The following is an 18,435-nucleotide window of genomic DNA, read 5'->3' as shown; positions in this document are numbered from 1 at the left end:
GAAATCTCCCTTTTTTCTTGCAGGTGTTCAATCTTTCTCCGAATAATGCAAATTTTGGATCGTCCATCCAGGAGGCAGACAGGAAGTTGATTGCCTTGTTTGAACTGTTGTCACATCGCTTGGATCAGATAGAATATGGGGTGGGTACAGCACTAATAATATTAATAATAATAATAATAATAATAATAATAATAATAATAATAATAATAATAATAATACCTTTATTTACTACAAGTACATGTACAAAGTATACAGGTACATGTACAAGGTATACAAGTACATGTACAAGGTATACAAGTACATGTACAAGGTATACAAGTAAATGTACAAGGTATACAAGTACATGTACAAGGTATACAAGTACATGTACAAGGTATACAAGTACATGTACAAGGTATACAAGTACATGTACGAGGTATACAAGTACATGTACAAGGTATACAAGTACATGTACAAGGTATAAAAGTACATGTACAAGGTATACAAGTACATGCACAAGGTATACAAGTACATGTACAAGGTATACAAGTACATGTACAAGGTATACAAGTACATGTACAAGGTATACAAGTACATGAACAAGGTATACAAGTACATGTACAAGGTATACAAGTACATGAACAAGGTATACAAGTACATGTACAAGGTATACAAGTACATGTACAAGGTATACAAGTACATGTACAAGGTATACAAGTACATGTACAAGGTATACAAGTACATGTACAAGGTATACAAGTACATGTACAAGGTATACAAGTACATGTACAAGGTATACAAGTACATGTACAAGGTATACAAGTACATGTACAAGGTATACAAGTACATGTACAAGGTATACAAGTACATGTACAAGGTATACAAGTACATGTACAAGGTATACAAGTACATGTACAAGGTATACAAGTAAATGTACAATGTATACAAGTACATGTACAAGGTATACAAGTACATGTACAAGGTATACAAGTACATGAACAAGGTATACAAGTACATGTACAAGGTATACAAGTACATGTACAAGGTATACAAGTACATGAACAAGGTATACAAGTACATGAACAAGGTATACAAGTACATGTACAAGGTATACAAGTTCATGTACAAGGTATACAAGTACATGTACAAGGTATACAAGTACATGTACAAGGTATACAAGTAAATGTACAAGGTATACAAGTACATGTACAAGGTATACAAGTACATGTACAAGGTATACAAGTACATGTACAAGGTATACAAGTACATGTACAAGGTATACAAGTACATGTACAAGGTATACAAGTACATGTACAAGGTATACAAGTACATGTACAAGGTATACAAGTACATGTACAAGGTATACAAGTACATGTACAAGGTATACAAGTAAATGTACAAGGTATACAAGTACATGTACAAGGTATACAAGTACATGTACAAGGTATACAAGTACATGTATAAGGTATACAAGTACATGTACAAGGTATACAAGTACATGTACAAGGTATACAAGTACATGTACAAGGTATACAAGTACATGTACAAGGTATACAAGTACATGTACAAGGTATACAAGTACATGTACAAGGCATACAAGTACATGTACAAGGTATACAAGTACATGTACAAGGTATACAAGTGCATGTACAAGGTATACAAGTACATGTACAAGGTATACAGACCATAGCTGACATCAATGACATACTACTATATAGAGAGTCCCTTGTTATGCTGAGCATTTCCCGCAAATTAGGTCACTTTTGTCCCAGGATGTGACCCACACCAGTCCACTAACACCCAGGATGTGACCCACACCAGTCCACTAACACCCAGGATGTGGCCCACACCAGTCCACTAACACCCAGGATGTGACCCACACCAGTCCACTAACACCCAGGATGTGACCCACACCAGTCCACTAACACCCAGGATGTGGCCCACACCAGTCCACTAACACCCAGGATGTGACCCACACCAGTCCACTAACACCCAGGATGTGACCCACACCAGTCCACTAACGCCCAGGATGTGACCCACACCAGTCCACTAACGCCCAGGATGTGACCCACATCAGTCCACTAACGCCCAGGATGTGACCCACACCAGTCCACTAACGCCCAGGATGTGACCCACACCAGTCCACTAACACCCAGGATGTGACCCACACCAGTCCACTAACGCCCAGGATGTGACCCACATCAGTCCACTAACGCCCAGGATGTGACCCACACCAGTCCACTAACGCCCAGGATGTGACCCACATCAGTCCACTAACGCCCAGGATGTGACCCACACCAGTCCACTAACGCCCAGGATGTGACCCACACCAGTCCACTAACGCCCAGGATGTGACCCACACCAGTCCACTAACGCCCAGGATGTGACCCACATCAGTCCACTAACGCCCAGGATGTGACCCACACCAGTCCACTAACGCCCAGGATGTGACCCACACCAGTCCACTAACACCCAGGATGTGACCCACACCAGTCCACTAACACCCAGGATGTGACCCACACCAGTCCACTAACACCCAGGATGCCACACATACCAGTCCACTAACACCCAGGATGTGACCCACACCAGTCCACTAACACCCAGGATGTGACCCACACCAGTCCACTAACACCCAGGATGTGACCCACACCAGTCCACTAACACCCAGGATGTGACCCACACCAGTCCACTAACACCCAGGATGTGACCCACACCAGTCCACTAACACCCAGGATGTGACCCACACCAGTCCACTTACACCCAGGATGTGACCCACACCAGTCCACTAACACCCAGGATGTGACCCACACCAGTCCACTAACACCCAGGATGTGACCCACACCAGTCCACTAACACCCAGGATGTGACCCACACTAGTCCACTAACACCTAGGATGTGACCCCACACCAGTCCACTAACACCCAGGATGTGACCCACACCAGTCCACTAACACCTAGGATGTGACCCCACACCAGTCCACTAACACCTAGGATGTGACCCACACCAGTCCACTAACACCCAGAATGTGACCCACACCAGTCCACTAACACCCAGGTTTGACCCACACCAGTCCACTAACACCCAGAATGTGACCCACACCAGTCCACTAACACCCAGAATGTGACCCACACCAGTCCACTAACACCCAGAATGTGACCCACACCAGTCCACTAACACCTAGGATGTGACCCACACCAGTCCACTAACACCCAGAATGTGACCCACACCAGTCCACTAACACCCAGGATGTGACCCACACCAGTCCACTAACACCCAGGATGCCACCCACACCAGTCCACTAACACCCAGGATGCCACCCACACCAGTCCACTAACACCCAGGATGTGACCCACACCAGTCCACTAACACCCAGGATGTGACCCACACCAGTCCACTAACACCCAGGATGCCACCCACACCAGTCCACTAACACCCAGGATGTGACCCACACCAGTCCACTAACACCCAGGATGCCACCCACACCAGTCCACTAACACCCAGGATGTGACCCACACCAGTCCACTAACACCCAGGATGTGACCCACACCAGTCCACTAACACCCAGGATGTGACCCACACCAATCCACTAACACCCAGGATGTGACCCACACCAGTCCACTAACACCCAGGATGTGACCCACACCAGTCCACTAACACCCAGGATGTGACCCACACCAGTCCACTAACACCCAGGATGTGACCCACACCAGTCCACTAACACCCAGGATGTGACCCACACCAGTCCACTAACACCCAGGATGCCACCCACACTAGTCCACTAACACCCAGGATGTGACCCACACCAGTCCACTAACACCCAGGATGTGACCCACACCAGTCCACTAACACCCAGGATGTGACCCACACTAGTCCACTAACACCCAGGATGCGACTCATTATTATTATTAAGGCAGCTTATAACCTGCCCACCACCAGTCAAGACATAATTTAACCCTGAATTATTTTCGGTAAAAGTCTCAGCACATACACACTGAGAAACATACACCTCTCAGGGGATACGACACACACACTGAGAAACATACACCTCTCAGGGGATACGACAAACACACTGAGAAACATACACCTCTCAGGGGATACGACATACACTCTGAGAAACATACACCTCTCAGGGGATACGACATACACACTGAGAAACATACACCTCTCAGGGGATACGACATACACTCTGAGAAACAAACACCTCTCAGGGGATACGACATACACACTGAGAAACATACACCTCTCAGGGGATACGACATACACACTGAGAAACATACACCTCTCAGGGGATACGACATACACACTGAGAAACATACACCTCTCAGGGGATACGACAAACACACTGAGAAACATACACCTCTCAGGGGATACGACATACACACTGAGAAACATACACCTCTAAGGGGATACGACATACACACTGAGAAACATACACCTCTCAGGGGATACGACAAACACACTGAGAAACATACACCTCTCAGGGGATACGACATACACACTGAGAAACATACACCTCTAAGGGGATACGACATACACACTGAGAAACATACACCTCTCAGGGGATACGACAAACACACTGAGAAACATACACCTCTCAGGGGATACGACAAACACACTGAGAAACATACACCTCTCAGGGGATACGACATACACACTGAGAAACATACACCTCTCAGGGGATACGACATACACACTGAGAAACATACACCTCTCAGGGGATACGACAAACACACTGAGAAACATACACCTCTCAGGGGATACGACAAACACACTGAGAAACATACACCTCTCAGGGGATACGACAAACACACTGAGAAACATACACCTCTCAGGGGATACGACATACACACTGAGAAACATACACCTCTCAGGGGATACGACAAACACACTGAGAAACATACACCTCTCAGGGGATACGACATACACACTGAGAAACATACACCTCTCAGGGGATACGACAAACACACTGAGAAACATACACCTCTCAGGGGATACGACATACACTCTGAGAAACATACACCTCTCAGGGGATACGACATACACACTGAGAAACATACACCTCTCAGGGGATACGACATACACACTGAGAAACATACACCTCTCAGGGGATACGACAAACACACTGAGAAACATACACCTCTCAGGGGATACGACATACACTCTGAGAAACATACACCTCTCAGGGGATACGACATACACACTGAGAAACATACACCTCTCAGGGGATACGACATACACTCTGAGAAACATACACCTCTCAGGGGATACGACATACACACTGAGAAACATACACCTCTCAGGGGATACGACATACACACTGAGAAACATACACCTCTCAGGGGATACGACATACACACTGAGAAACATACACCTCTCAGGGGATACGACAAACACACTGAGAAACATACACCTCTCAGGGGATACGACATACACACTGAGAAACATACACCTCTAAGGGGATACGACATACACACTGAGAAACATACACCTCTCAGGGGATACGACAAACACACTGAGAAACATACACCTCTCAGGGGATACGACATACACACTGAGAAACATACACCTCTAAGGGGATACGACATACACACTGAGAAACATACACCTCTCAGGGGATACGACAAACACACTGAGAAACATACACCTCTCAGGGGATACGACAAACACACTGAGAAACATACACCTCTCAGGGGATACGACATACACACTGAGAAACATACACCTCTCAGGGGATACGACATACACACTGAGAAACATACACCTCTCAGGGGATACGACAAACACACTGAGAAACATACACCTCTCAGGGGATACGACAAACACACTGAGAAACATACACCTCTCAGGGGATACGACAAACACACTGAGAAACATACACCTCTCAGGGGATACGACATACACACTGAGAAACATACACCTCTCAGGGGATACGACAAACACACTGAGAAACATACACCTCTCAGGGGATACGACATACACACTGAGAAACATACACCTCTCAGGGGATACGACAAACACACTGAGAAACATACACCTCTCAGGGGATACGACATACACACTGAGAAACATACACCTCTCAGGGGATACGACATACACACTGAGAAACATACACCTCTCAGGGGATACGACATACACACTGAGAAACATACACCTCTCAGGGGATACGACATACACACTGAGAAACATACACCTCTCAGGGGATACGACATACACACTGAGAAACATACACCTCTCAGGGGATACGACAAACACACTGAGAAACATACACCTCTCAGGGGATACGACATACACACTGAGAAACATACACCTCTCAGGGGATACGACATACACACTGAGAAACATACACCTCTCAGGGGATACGACATACACACTGAGAAACATACACCTCTCAGGGGATACGACATACACACTGAGAAACATACACCTCTCAGGGGATACGACAAACACACTGAGAAACATACACCTCTCAGGGGATACGACAAACACACTGAGAAACATACACCTCTCAGGGGATACGACAAACACACTGAGAAACATACACCTCTCAGGGGATACGACATACACACTGAGAAACATACACCTCTCAGGGGATACGACATACACACTGAGAAACATACACCTCTCAGGGGATACGACAAACACACTGAGAAACATACACCTCTCAGGGGATACGACAAACACACTGAGAAACATACACCTCTCAGGGGATACGACATACACACTGAGAAACATACACCTCTCAGGGGATACGACATACACACTGAGAAACATACACCTCTCAGGGGATACGACAAACACACTGAGAAACATACACCTCTCAGGGGATACGACAAATACACTGAGAAACATACACCTCTCAGGGGATACGACATACACACTGAGAAACATACACCTCTCAGGGGATACGACATACACACTGAGAAACATACACCTCTCAGGGGATACGACATACACACTGAGAAACATACACCTCTCAGGGGATACGACATACACACTGAGAAACATACACCTCTAAGGGGATACGACATACACACTGAGAAACATACACCTCTCAGGGGATACGACATACACACTGAGAAACATACACCTCTCATGGGATACGACATACACACTGAGAAACATACACCTCTCAGGGGATACGACATACACACTGAGAAACATACACCTCTCATGGGATACGACATACACACTGAGAAACATACACCTCTCAGGGGATACGACATACACACTGAGAAACATACACCTCTCAGGGTATACGACATACACACTGAGAAACATACACCTCTCAGGGGATACGACATACACACTGAGAAACATACACCTCTCAGGGGATACGACATACACACTGAGAAACATACACCTCTCAGGGGATACGACATACACACTGAGAAACATACACCTCTCAGGGGATACGACATACACACTGAGAAACATACACCTCTCAGGGGATACGACATACACACTGAGAAACATACACCTCTCAGGGGATACGACATACACACTGAGAAACATACACCTCTCAGGGGATACGACATACACACTGAGAAACATACACCTCTCAGGGGATACGACATACACACTGAGAAACATACACCTCTCAGGGGATACGACATACACACTGAGAAACATACACCTCTCAGGGGATACGACATACACACTGAGAAACATACACCTCTCAGGGGATACGACATACTGAGAAACATACACCTCTAAGGGGATACGACATACACACTGAGAAACATACACCTCTCAGGGGATACGACATACACACTGAGAAACATACACCTCTCAGGGGATACGACATACACACTGAGAAACATACACCTCTCAGGGGATACGACATACACACTGAGAAACATACACCTCTCAGGGGATACGACATACACACTGAGAAACATACACCTCTCAGGGGATACGACATACACACTGAGAAACATACACCTCTCAGGGGATACGACATACACACTGAGAAACATACAACTCTCAGGGGATACGACATACACACTGAGAAACATACACCTCTCAGGGGATACGACATACACACTGAGAAACATACACCTCTCAGGGGATACGACATACACACTGAGAAACATACACCTCTCAGGGGATACGACATACACACTGAGAAACATACACCTCTCAGGGGATACGACATACACACTGAGAAACATACACCTCTCAGGGGATACGACATACACACTGAGAAACATACACCTCTCAAGGGATACGACATACACACTGAGAAACATACACCTCTCAGGGGATACGACATACACACTGAGAAACATACACCTCTCAGGGGATACGACATACACACTGAGAAACATATACCTCTCAGGGGATACGACATACACACTGAGAAACATACACCTCTCAGGGGATACGACATACACTCTGAGAAACATACACCTCTCAGGGGATACGACATACACACTGAGAAACATACACCTCTCAGGGTATACGACATACACACTGAGAAACATACACCTCTCAGGGGATACGACATACACACTGAGAAACATATACCTCTCAGGGGATACGACATACACACTGAGAAACATACACCTCTCAGGGGATACGACATACACTCTGAGAAACATACACCTCTCAGGGGATACGACATACACACTGAGAAACATACACCTCTCAGGGGATACGACATACACACTGAGAAACATACACCTCTCAGGGGATACGACATACACACTGAGAAACATACACCTCTCAGGGGATACGACATACACACTGAGAAACATACACCTCTCAGGGGATACGACAAATACACTGAGAAACATACACCTCTCAGGGGATACGACATACACACTGAGAAACATACACCTCTCAGGGGATACGACATACACACTGAGAAACATACACCTCTCAGGGGATACGACATACACACTGAGAAACATACACCTCTCAGGGGATACGACATACACACTGAGAAACATACACCTCTCAGGGGATATATAATGGCGCTTATTTGGTAGCCTGTAGAGCGGTGTTAATGATATACTTCTTCGGAGGCTTCTTACTTTATTGATAAGTAGTGTTGGGTTACACAGGCTTGTGTGTTTGTGCCCATGGCCCGGGCAGGGCCATCCCACGAGAGAGAGCTGGGAGTACTTGTGTCTTGATGCCAGGCCGCTGTGTGAGTGAGAGCGAGGCAAGTCTGGGCATACTGAAGTGGCAAGGCCTATAGATGGCAGCACCAGCATAGCGCGAAATATGAACTAAGCTGGCAGACAGCATGGGCTGTCTGTGCAGACAGTACAGGCTGTCTACATACGCTCGGCCACCTACCGCGCGTCGTCCCGACGCGACAATACTGGTAGTAAAAGAAACTCTGTCTCTCTCTCGTAGGAACAGGGCACAGAACACAAAATAAAAACATATATATACATATGGACATGGAAAAAAAAAAAACTTCCTACAGGGAGGGAAGAAAAAAACATGTGGGGTGTGCTAAACATCGTGGTCAAAGGCAGTGAGCGTCGAAGGGCATCACTGCACGCCTTCCTGCGTCTGGACAGATACTGCAACACGGGAGACATCGCTGCGGCTGAGCTGTGACGTAACAGGGTACGGTCTCCTCTGGAACGGTGAAGCAGACATCGTAGGAGTCGCTGCAGGTTTTCACTCAACCTGGGGCACGACATGCTGGTGCCCTCGAGTGAGGCGTCGACAAAACTCGGCAACTGGGCAGGACTTCTGGCAAGCGACTCAGGACACTTCTCGACTGGTACTGTCACTGCTGGGCTGTCACTGCCGGCGAGCGTGGAGCGAGTTGTGGAGCGAGTCGTGGCAGAGACGACTGGGCGAAACATCTGGGAGTCGTAACATCATACACCAGACTGCAGTGAGAGAGCTAGCAGTCAAAGTGACATCTTCTTTGTGCAGGCTGCTCACTGAAGCTTGTGACACGAGGCTGACACAGCGCCTGCCGACAGGCCTGGCTGCGGCTTGACGAGTATCATCTCTCGACAGTGGAGTTATAGCAGAGGGTAGTCTAAGCGTCCCCAGACTTGTTTCTCTACATATAACTGCACTCTGAAGGTCTGGAGGTGAAGTGAAACAAATCTCGATGGGAATCGTAGCAGGTACGATTCTACAGAACATCACGAGCGACGAGCATAAAAGCTTTCTGTACAAGGGGGCTCATACGCTCAGGGCTGAGTAATCAGCTGTCAAACACACTGGTCAGGCGGGTGACTTAGTGGTACAACTCAAGGGTCTGACCACAGACCTCACTGGACACACGGAAAACTTACAAACACACCGCTGTACATACGGTACAACATGGCTTAACTAGCAAAAGATGCTTTTCTGCGCATAAAACTGACTAAGACATACTAAAATGTGAGAACACTGACTGAGAGGAATTAATTAACACACGACATATATCTTCTCTCAATCTTCTCGACAATACTGAAATAATTACTAGAACACTCGATGTGACATCATGTGATGTCAGGCGTGATGTCGCGAGGTGACGTCAGCAGCAGTGACGTCAACAGACATCTCGAGGTGACGTCAGGCAGACATCGTAAGGTGACGTCATGAAGTCGGGCAGCATCGTGGGTGGCGTCGATGTGATGCGGGCAGCAGACCACAGCATGTGGCCTGGGATATCTGGTAACTCACGTGGCTTTGTAGGTCTACGTGACATCGGCCACACCCACGTGACGTCGTAATCCACGTAGCTTCGAGTGGCCTCGGGCACTCGGATACACAGCACTGGCAATGAATTCATACGAAAAACAGCAGAAAACACAGCAGAGGGAGTGGGCAGTGGTGAGTGGTGTATGGTAGGCTAGGAGCGTGGTGAGTGTATGGCAGGGCGAGCACCTAGCCATTCCTCCTCCTCCTCCTCCACCCACAACCACGTGGAGAAGCTCACACTGGACGCAGAAATCACCACAAAACTCACCTCTGGCTTGCTGAAACAGCTGTGCTGAGCTGAACAACAACAGCAACATACAAGTGACGCTGAACACGTGACTTGAGAAACAGCGTGGGACACTGTAGCGTGGAGTCACTGGGACGCCACTCACAATTCTCGGAGAATTTCGGCAAATTTCGGCTGGATCCTGCTTGTACCTGTGTCTGGATGCTCAAACGTGCAGACACGACATCAGGATAACTCGTTGAGAGACGGATGCTTCTTGTGTAGGGTGATGAAGTGAAGATGACTTCATAACTCTTCCTCCTCTCTCTCCAGGCAAACACAACTGCTGCAAGCACCGCTGGTACCATTTATAATGGCGCTTATTTGGTAGCCTGTAGAGCGGTGTTAATGATATACTTCTTCGGAGGCTTCTTACTTTATTGATAAGTAGTGTTGGGTTACACAGGCTTGTGTGTTTGTGCCCATGGCCCGGGCAGGGCCATCCCACGAGAGAGAGCTGGGAGTACTTGTGTCTTGATGCCAGGCCGCTGTGTGAGTGAGAGCGAGGCAAGTCTGGGCATACTGAAGTGGCAAGGCCTATAGATGGCAGCACCAGCATAGCGCGAAATATGAACTAAGCTGGCAGACAGCATGGGCTGTCTGTGCAGACAGTACAGGCTGTCTACAGATACGACATACACACTGAGAAACATACACCTCTCAGGGGATACGACAAACACACTGAGAAACATACACCTCTCAGGGGATACGACAAACACACTGAGAAACATACACCTCTCAGGGGATACGACAAACACACTGAGAAACATACACCTCTCAGGGGATACGACATACACACTGAGAAACATGCACCTCTCAGGGGATACGACATACACACTGAGAAACATACACCTCTCAGGGGATACGACATACACACTGAGAAACATACACCTCTCAGGGGATACGACATACACACTGAGAAACATACACCTCTCAGGGGATACGACATACACACTGAGAAACATACACCTCTCAGGGGATACGACACACACACTGAGAAACATACACCTCTCAGGGGATACGACACACACACTGAGAAACATACACCTCTCAGGGGATACGACATACACACTGAGAAACATACACCTCTCAGGGGATACGACACACACACTGAGAAACATGCACCTCTCAGGGGATACGACACACACACTGAGAAACATACACCTCTCAGGGGATACGACATACACACTGAGAAACATACACCTCTCAGGGGATACGACATACACACTGAGAAACATACACCTCTCAGGGGATACGACATACACACTGAGAAACATACACCTCTCAGGGGATACGACATACACACTGAGAAACATACACCTCTCAGGGGATACGACATACACACTGAGAAACATACACCTCTCAGGGGATACGACATACACACTGAGAAACATACACCTCTCAGGGGATACGACATACACACTGAGAAACATACACCTCTCAGGGGATACGACATACACACTGAGAAACATACACCTCTCAGGGGATACGACATACACACTGAGAAACATACACCTCTCAGGGGATACGACATACACACTGAGAAACATACACCTCTCAGGGGATACGACATACACACTGAGAAACATGCACCTCTCATGGGATACGACATACACACTGAGAAACATACACCTCTCAGGGTATACGACATACACACTGAGAAACATACACCTCTCAGGGGATACGACATACACACTGAGAAACATACACCTCTCAGGGGATACGACATACACACTGAGAAACATACACCTCTCAGGGGATACGACATACACACTGAGAAACATACACCTCTCAGGGGATACGACATACACACTGAGAAACATACACCTCTCAGGGGATACGACATACACACTGAGAAGCATACACCTCTCAGGGGATACGACATACACACTGAGAAACATACACCTCTCAGGGGATACGACATACACACTGAGAAACATACACCTCTCAGGGGATACGACATACACACTGAGAAACATGCACCTCTCATGGGATACGACATACACACTGAGAAACATACACCTCTCAGGGGATACGACATACACACTGAGAAACATACACCTCTCAGGGGATACGACATACACACTGAGAAACATACACCTCTCACTGAGAAACATACACCTCTCAGGGGATACGACATACACACTGAGAAACATACACCTCTCAGGGGATACGACATACACACTGAGAAACATACACCTCTCAGGGGATACGACATACACACTGAGAAACATACACCTCTCAGGGGATACGACATACACTCTGAGAAACATACACCTCTCAGGGGATACGACATACACACTGAGAAACATACACCTCTCAGGGGATACGACATACACACTGAGAAACATACACCTCTCAGGGGATACGACATACACACTGAGAAACATACACCTCTCAGGGGATACGACATACACACTGAGAAACATACACCTCTCAGGGGATACGACATACACACTGAGAAACATACACCTCTCAGGGGATACGACATACACACTGAGAAACATACACCTCTCAGGGGATACGACATACACACTGAGAAACATACACCTCTCAGGGGATACGACATACACACTGAGAAACATACACCTCTCAGGGGATACGACATACACACTGAGAAACATACACCTCTCAGGGTATACGACATACACACTGAGAAACATACACCTCTCAGGGGATACGACATACTGGCCATAATGTGTTATATATCTGTCATAATTTAAAATTTCGACTTAACGTTTGCAATTTTGCTTGTCTGTTTTTTCCACTCGACAATTAACAATAATACAGTACTTGTTCTGTGTGCGAACGGCTCAGTTATATCTGTCAGTATGTTAGATAGAAGTTATGGGAATGAATTATTATAATCAAGGGGGAAGCGCTAAACCCGGAGGGTTATACAGCCCACGGGGGAGGGGGGGATGTGGAAGGCATTCAGGGTTAATTCGGGGAACTGGAGCACAGATCCAATTCCCTAAATCAAGAGCCCGTCACCAACATCAAGGAACCTTCCTTGAGGGGCAGAAGTTATGGACATGAATTAGAATTTGTATCCGGAATCAAAGTTAATATTTTAAGTCGTTAATGTTTATTAAGGCAGAGACGTCTATCTAATACACAAACTAATTTTCCGGGAGACTTATCATTTAGTATACCTGGAGTATATCTGGGGAAGGTTTCGGGGGGCAACGCCCCCGAGGCCCGGTTTGAGACCAGGCCTCATGGTGGATCAGGGTCTGATCAACCAGGCTGTTATTGTTGGCCGCACGCAACCCGACGTATGAACCAAAGCACAGTTGGTCAGTTACTGACTTTAGGTACCTGTCCAGTTCCTGTTTGAAGACTGCCAGGGGTCTATTGGTAGTCCCCCTTATGTATGCTGGGAGGCAGTTGAACAGTCATGGGCCCTGGACACTTATTGTATGGTCTCTTATCGTGCTAGTGACACCCCTGCTTTTCATTGGGGGGATGTTGCATCGTCTCCCGTGTCTTTTGCTTTCATAGGGAGTGATTTTCGTGTGCAAGTTCGGTACTAGTCCCTCTAGGATTTTCTGGTGTATATAATCATGTATCTCTCCCTCCTGCGTTCCAGGGAATACAGGTTTAGGAACCTCAAGCGCTCCCAGTAATTGAGGTGTTTTATCTCCGTTATGCGCGCCGTGAAAGTTCTCTGTACATTTTCTAGGTCAGCAATTTCACCTGCCTTGAAAGGTGCTGTTAGAGTGCAGCAATATTCCAGCCTAGATAGAACAAGTGACCTGAAGGGTGTCATCATGGGCTTGGCCTCCCTAGTTTTGAAGGTTCTCATTATCCATCCTGTCATTTTTCTAGAAGATGCGATTGATAGAATGTTGTGCTCTTTGAAGGTGAGATCCTCTGTCATTATCACTCCCAGGTCTTTTACATTAGTTTTTCGCTCTATTGTGAAGTTGGGATTTGCTTTATACTTCGATACAATTTTAATTTCCTCACGTTTTCCATATCGAAGAAATTGAAATTTCTCATCATTGAACTTCATATTGTTTTCTGCGGCTCATTTAAAGATTTGGTTGATGTCCGCCTGGAGCCTTGCAGTGTCTGCAATGGAGGACACTGTCATGCAATTTCGGGTTGCAAATGAAGACACGGTGCTGTCTATGTCAGATATGAGGATGAGAAACAGAATGGGAACGAGTACTGTGCCTTGTGGAACAGAGCTTTTCACAGTAGCTGCCTCAGATTTTACTCTGTTGACTACTACTTTTTGCGTTCTATTTGTTAGGAAATTATAGATCCATCTACCAACTTTTCCTGTTATTCCTTTAGCACGCACATTGTGCGCTATTATACCATGGTCACACTTGTCAAAGACTTTTGTAAAGTCTGTGTATATTACATCTGCATTTTGTCTTCTAGAGGATCCTGGACCTTGTCATAGTGGTCCAGTAGTTGGAACAAGCAGGAGCGACCTGCTCTAAACCCCTGCTGCCCTGGGTTGTGTAACTGATCTGTATTTAGATGGGTTACAGTCTTGCTTCTTAGAACCCTTTCAAAGATTTTTATGATATGGGATGTTAACGTTATCAGTCTGTTGTTCCTTGTTATTGCTTTACTGCCACCTTTGTAGACTGGGGCTATGTGAGTGAGTGTGGGACGACTCCTGTGTCTATGTTGGATAGAGTTTTTGCTGTATATACATTTTTTTATAATATAAATTTGAGAACTTTGATCATAACTATTGTGACCCCTGAATGGGTCACAATGTATATAATGTATATTACCTGTTCTTATAATTTTATATTGCTTATATTTGCGATAATAGCTAATCGAAAATATATTGCTTTATATTATTATTTGACTTAGTTATATTATTAGGTAGGATGTACTATTTATATATATTATTCAGTGCTCATAATTAAAGTCTTGAGTGTCTAACTACTGTAATTATCGCTCGTTGCTCGTTACTCTGCCGGCTTCTCGGTGTTGCTGGGCAGCAGCAGTCCACGGAGTCATGTGATCAGGGGGGGTGATCACACCTCGCCTGGAGTAGTCTTCCTGGGCTGGCTCAGTCTCTGGTCAGTTGGACGTTCTCCTAACAAGACGTCCCACACTCCTCTCCCTTGTGGGCCCTTGTTGGAAGATCGTCTCTCTCTTATTATTATTGTTGTTGGTTCTGTAGAACTCTGTTCACAGAACATTGTATAGACTTAGTGATTTTCGACGTAGTACAGTGGACCCCCGCATAACGATCACCTCCGAATGCGACCAATTATGTAAGTGTATTTATGTAAGTGTGTTTGTACGTGTATGTTTGGGGGTCTGAAATGGACTAATCTACTTCACAATATTTCTTATGGGAACAAATTCGGTCAGTACTGGCACCTGAACATACTTCTGGAGTGAAAAAATATCGTTAACCGGGGGTCCACTGTACTGAGGTTGTGTCGCTTAGACACTCTGAGTAACTCAGGTCCTGAGCTGTAGCTTCTGACCTAACTTGTACTGGTATCTGTGTACTGTCACAGTCAGGGATTTTCTAATGCTGAACTTAGATTCAGTAGTATGGGAGTTTTGTGACTTTTGTGGAGGATCTGCTGATGGTCCGTACTTAGTGTCGTTATATTATCTCCTTGTTCCTGAATGTGTCGCTGTTGCTTGTTATATTGCTGTTCGGCTTATCAGTCATTTTATTGTTCAAGCAAGCTGTTCTGATTGCCAGGTTGGTCAAGAAGTTAGTTTATGTGAGGACTTTTAGTCAGTCACTGGTTAAGTCTAGTCGATTCTTGAGACATAGCGAACTACTTAGAGCACTTACACACATACACACACAAACTTACACACATACACACAAACTTACTTGTATATATTTGTATTATGTTATTAAATGTTAAAAATGTACCAGACGGTACTTAAAAGCCATAAAGATGTGATATGTACCTTCAGCACAATACTACTGTACAACAGAGAGAAGTGTACCAACTTGTATCCTATATTATATTCAATTGATTAATTTAATTTACTTTGATAATATACGCCTAGACAATTTTGTTATAAATAAATTTATTAAATTTTAATTTATTTAGTTAGTAGCCTACCAGTTGTAATCTTGAAGCACTACAGAGTCTTATTAAATTCTAATGGATAATTGGACAAGGATACTGACTACTTGTTACGAAAACCCAGTAACAGGCTGGATGCTAGAAGGGCAGTCCTTTCTAGTATTACCTGGAGATCTCTAAGCTTATTAGAAATCACGTTTTTTGTAAACATAACTTATTTAGAATTACCATGTATTATATTAAAATTGAACCTTTGTTATTGTAGGTTCATGGTGTATCAAATTCGTTGCGAAACATAGCTACTGGACTGCAAGATCTGGTCCGCTGGGAAATTACCGTCAATCAAATGGAAGAATACACAAAGTCTATTAACACCTTCTACCATCGATTCCTTTTATACCAGAAGATAAAGGACGAGGCAAGTTTTTTCAATATTTTTATTGCAGGATAATTGAGTGATTACTTTCATATACCTTGAAATATATTTTATAATAGGGACGACATGTGACAACTGTGCTGGTGTGTTGCCTAGCATGTCCTGGAGTAACACTGGTGAAGGTTGCTATGGACGACATGTTACAACTGTGCTGGTGTGTTGCCTGGCATGTGTCCTGGAGTAACACTGGTGAAGGTTGCTATGGACGACATGTGACAACTGTGCTGGTGTGTTGCCAGGCATGTGTCCTGGAGTAACACTGGTGAAGGTTGCTAGGGACGACATGTGACAACTGTGCTGGTGTGTTGCCAGGCATGTGTCCTGGAGTAACACTGGTGAAGGTTGCTAGGGACGACATGTGACAACTGTGCTGGTGTGTTGCCTGGCATGTGTCCTGGAGTAACACTGGTGAAGGTTGCTAGGGACGACATGTGACAACTGTGCTGGTGTGTTGCCTGGCATGTGTCCTGGAGTAACACTGGTGAAGGTTGCTAGGGACGACATGTGACAACTGTGCTGGTGTGTTGCCTGGCATGTGTCCTGAAGTAACACTGGTGAAGGTTGCTAGGGACGACATGTGACAACTGTGCTGGTGTGTTGCCTGGCATGTGTCCTGGAGTAACACTGGTGAAGGTTGCTAGGGACGACATGTGACAACTGTGCTGGTGTGTTGCCTGGCATGTGTCCTGGAGTAACACTGGTGAAGGTTGCTAGGGACGACATGTGACAACTGTGCTGGTGTGTTGCCTGGCATGTGTCCTGGAGTAACACTGGTGAAGGTTGCTAGGGACGACATGTGACAACTGTGCTGGTGTGTTGCCTGGCATGTGTCCTGGAGTAACACTGGTGAAGGTTGCTAGGGACGACATGTGACAACTGGGCTGGTGTGTTGCCTGGCATGTGTATTGAAGTAACACTGGTGAAGGTTGGTAGGGACGACATGTGACAACTGTGCTGGTGTGTTGCCTGGCATGTGTCCTGGAGTAACACTGGTGAAGGTTGCTAGGGACGACATGTGACAACTGTGCTGGTGT

At 45.8% G+C, this 18,435-nt stretch overlaps 1 protein-coding gene across 2 annotated transcripts in view; it reads left to right on the top strand.

Annotated features, from left to right (window-relative positions):
- The window catches only part of LOC128706306 (uncharacterized), a 160,609-nt gene that overhangs the window by 28,948 nt on the left and 113,226 nt on the right, over window positions 1-18,435 (top strand). For both annotated transcript variants that reach the window (XM_070102475.1, XM_070102477.1), the window contains exons 2-3: window positions 24-140; window positions 17,231-17,383. In XM_070102475.1, the coding sequence (XP_069958576.1) occupies window positions 24-140; window positions 17,231-17,383 (270 nt within the window). The remainder of the gene's footprint in view (window positions 1-23; window positions 141-17,230; window positions 17,384-18,435) is intronic.

Source organism: Cherax quadricarinatus, chromosome 81 (assembly GCF_038502225.1).
Source record: "Cherax quadricarinatus isolate ZL_2023a chromosome 81, ASM3850222v1, whole genome shotgun sequence".
NCBI classification, from domain to species: Eukaryota; Metazoa; Arthropoda; class Malacostraca; order Decapoda; family Parastacidae; genus Cherax; species Cherax quadricarinatus.
The sequence above is the reverse complement of the archived record's forward strand: the minus strand, read 5'-3'. Positions and strand labels throughout refer to the sequence as shown.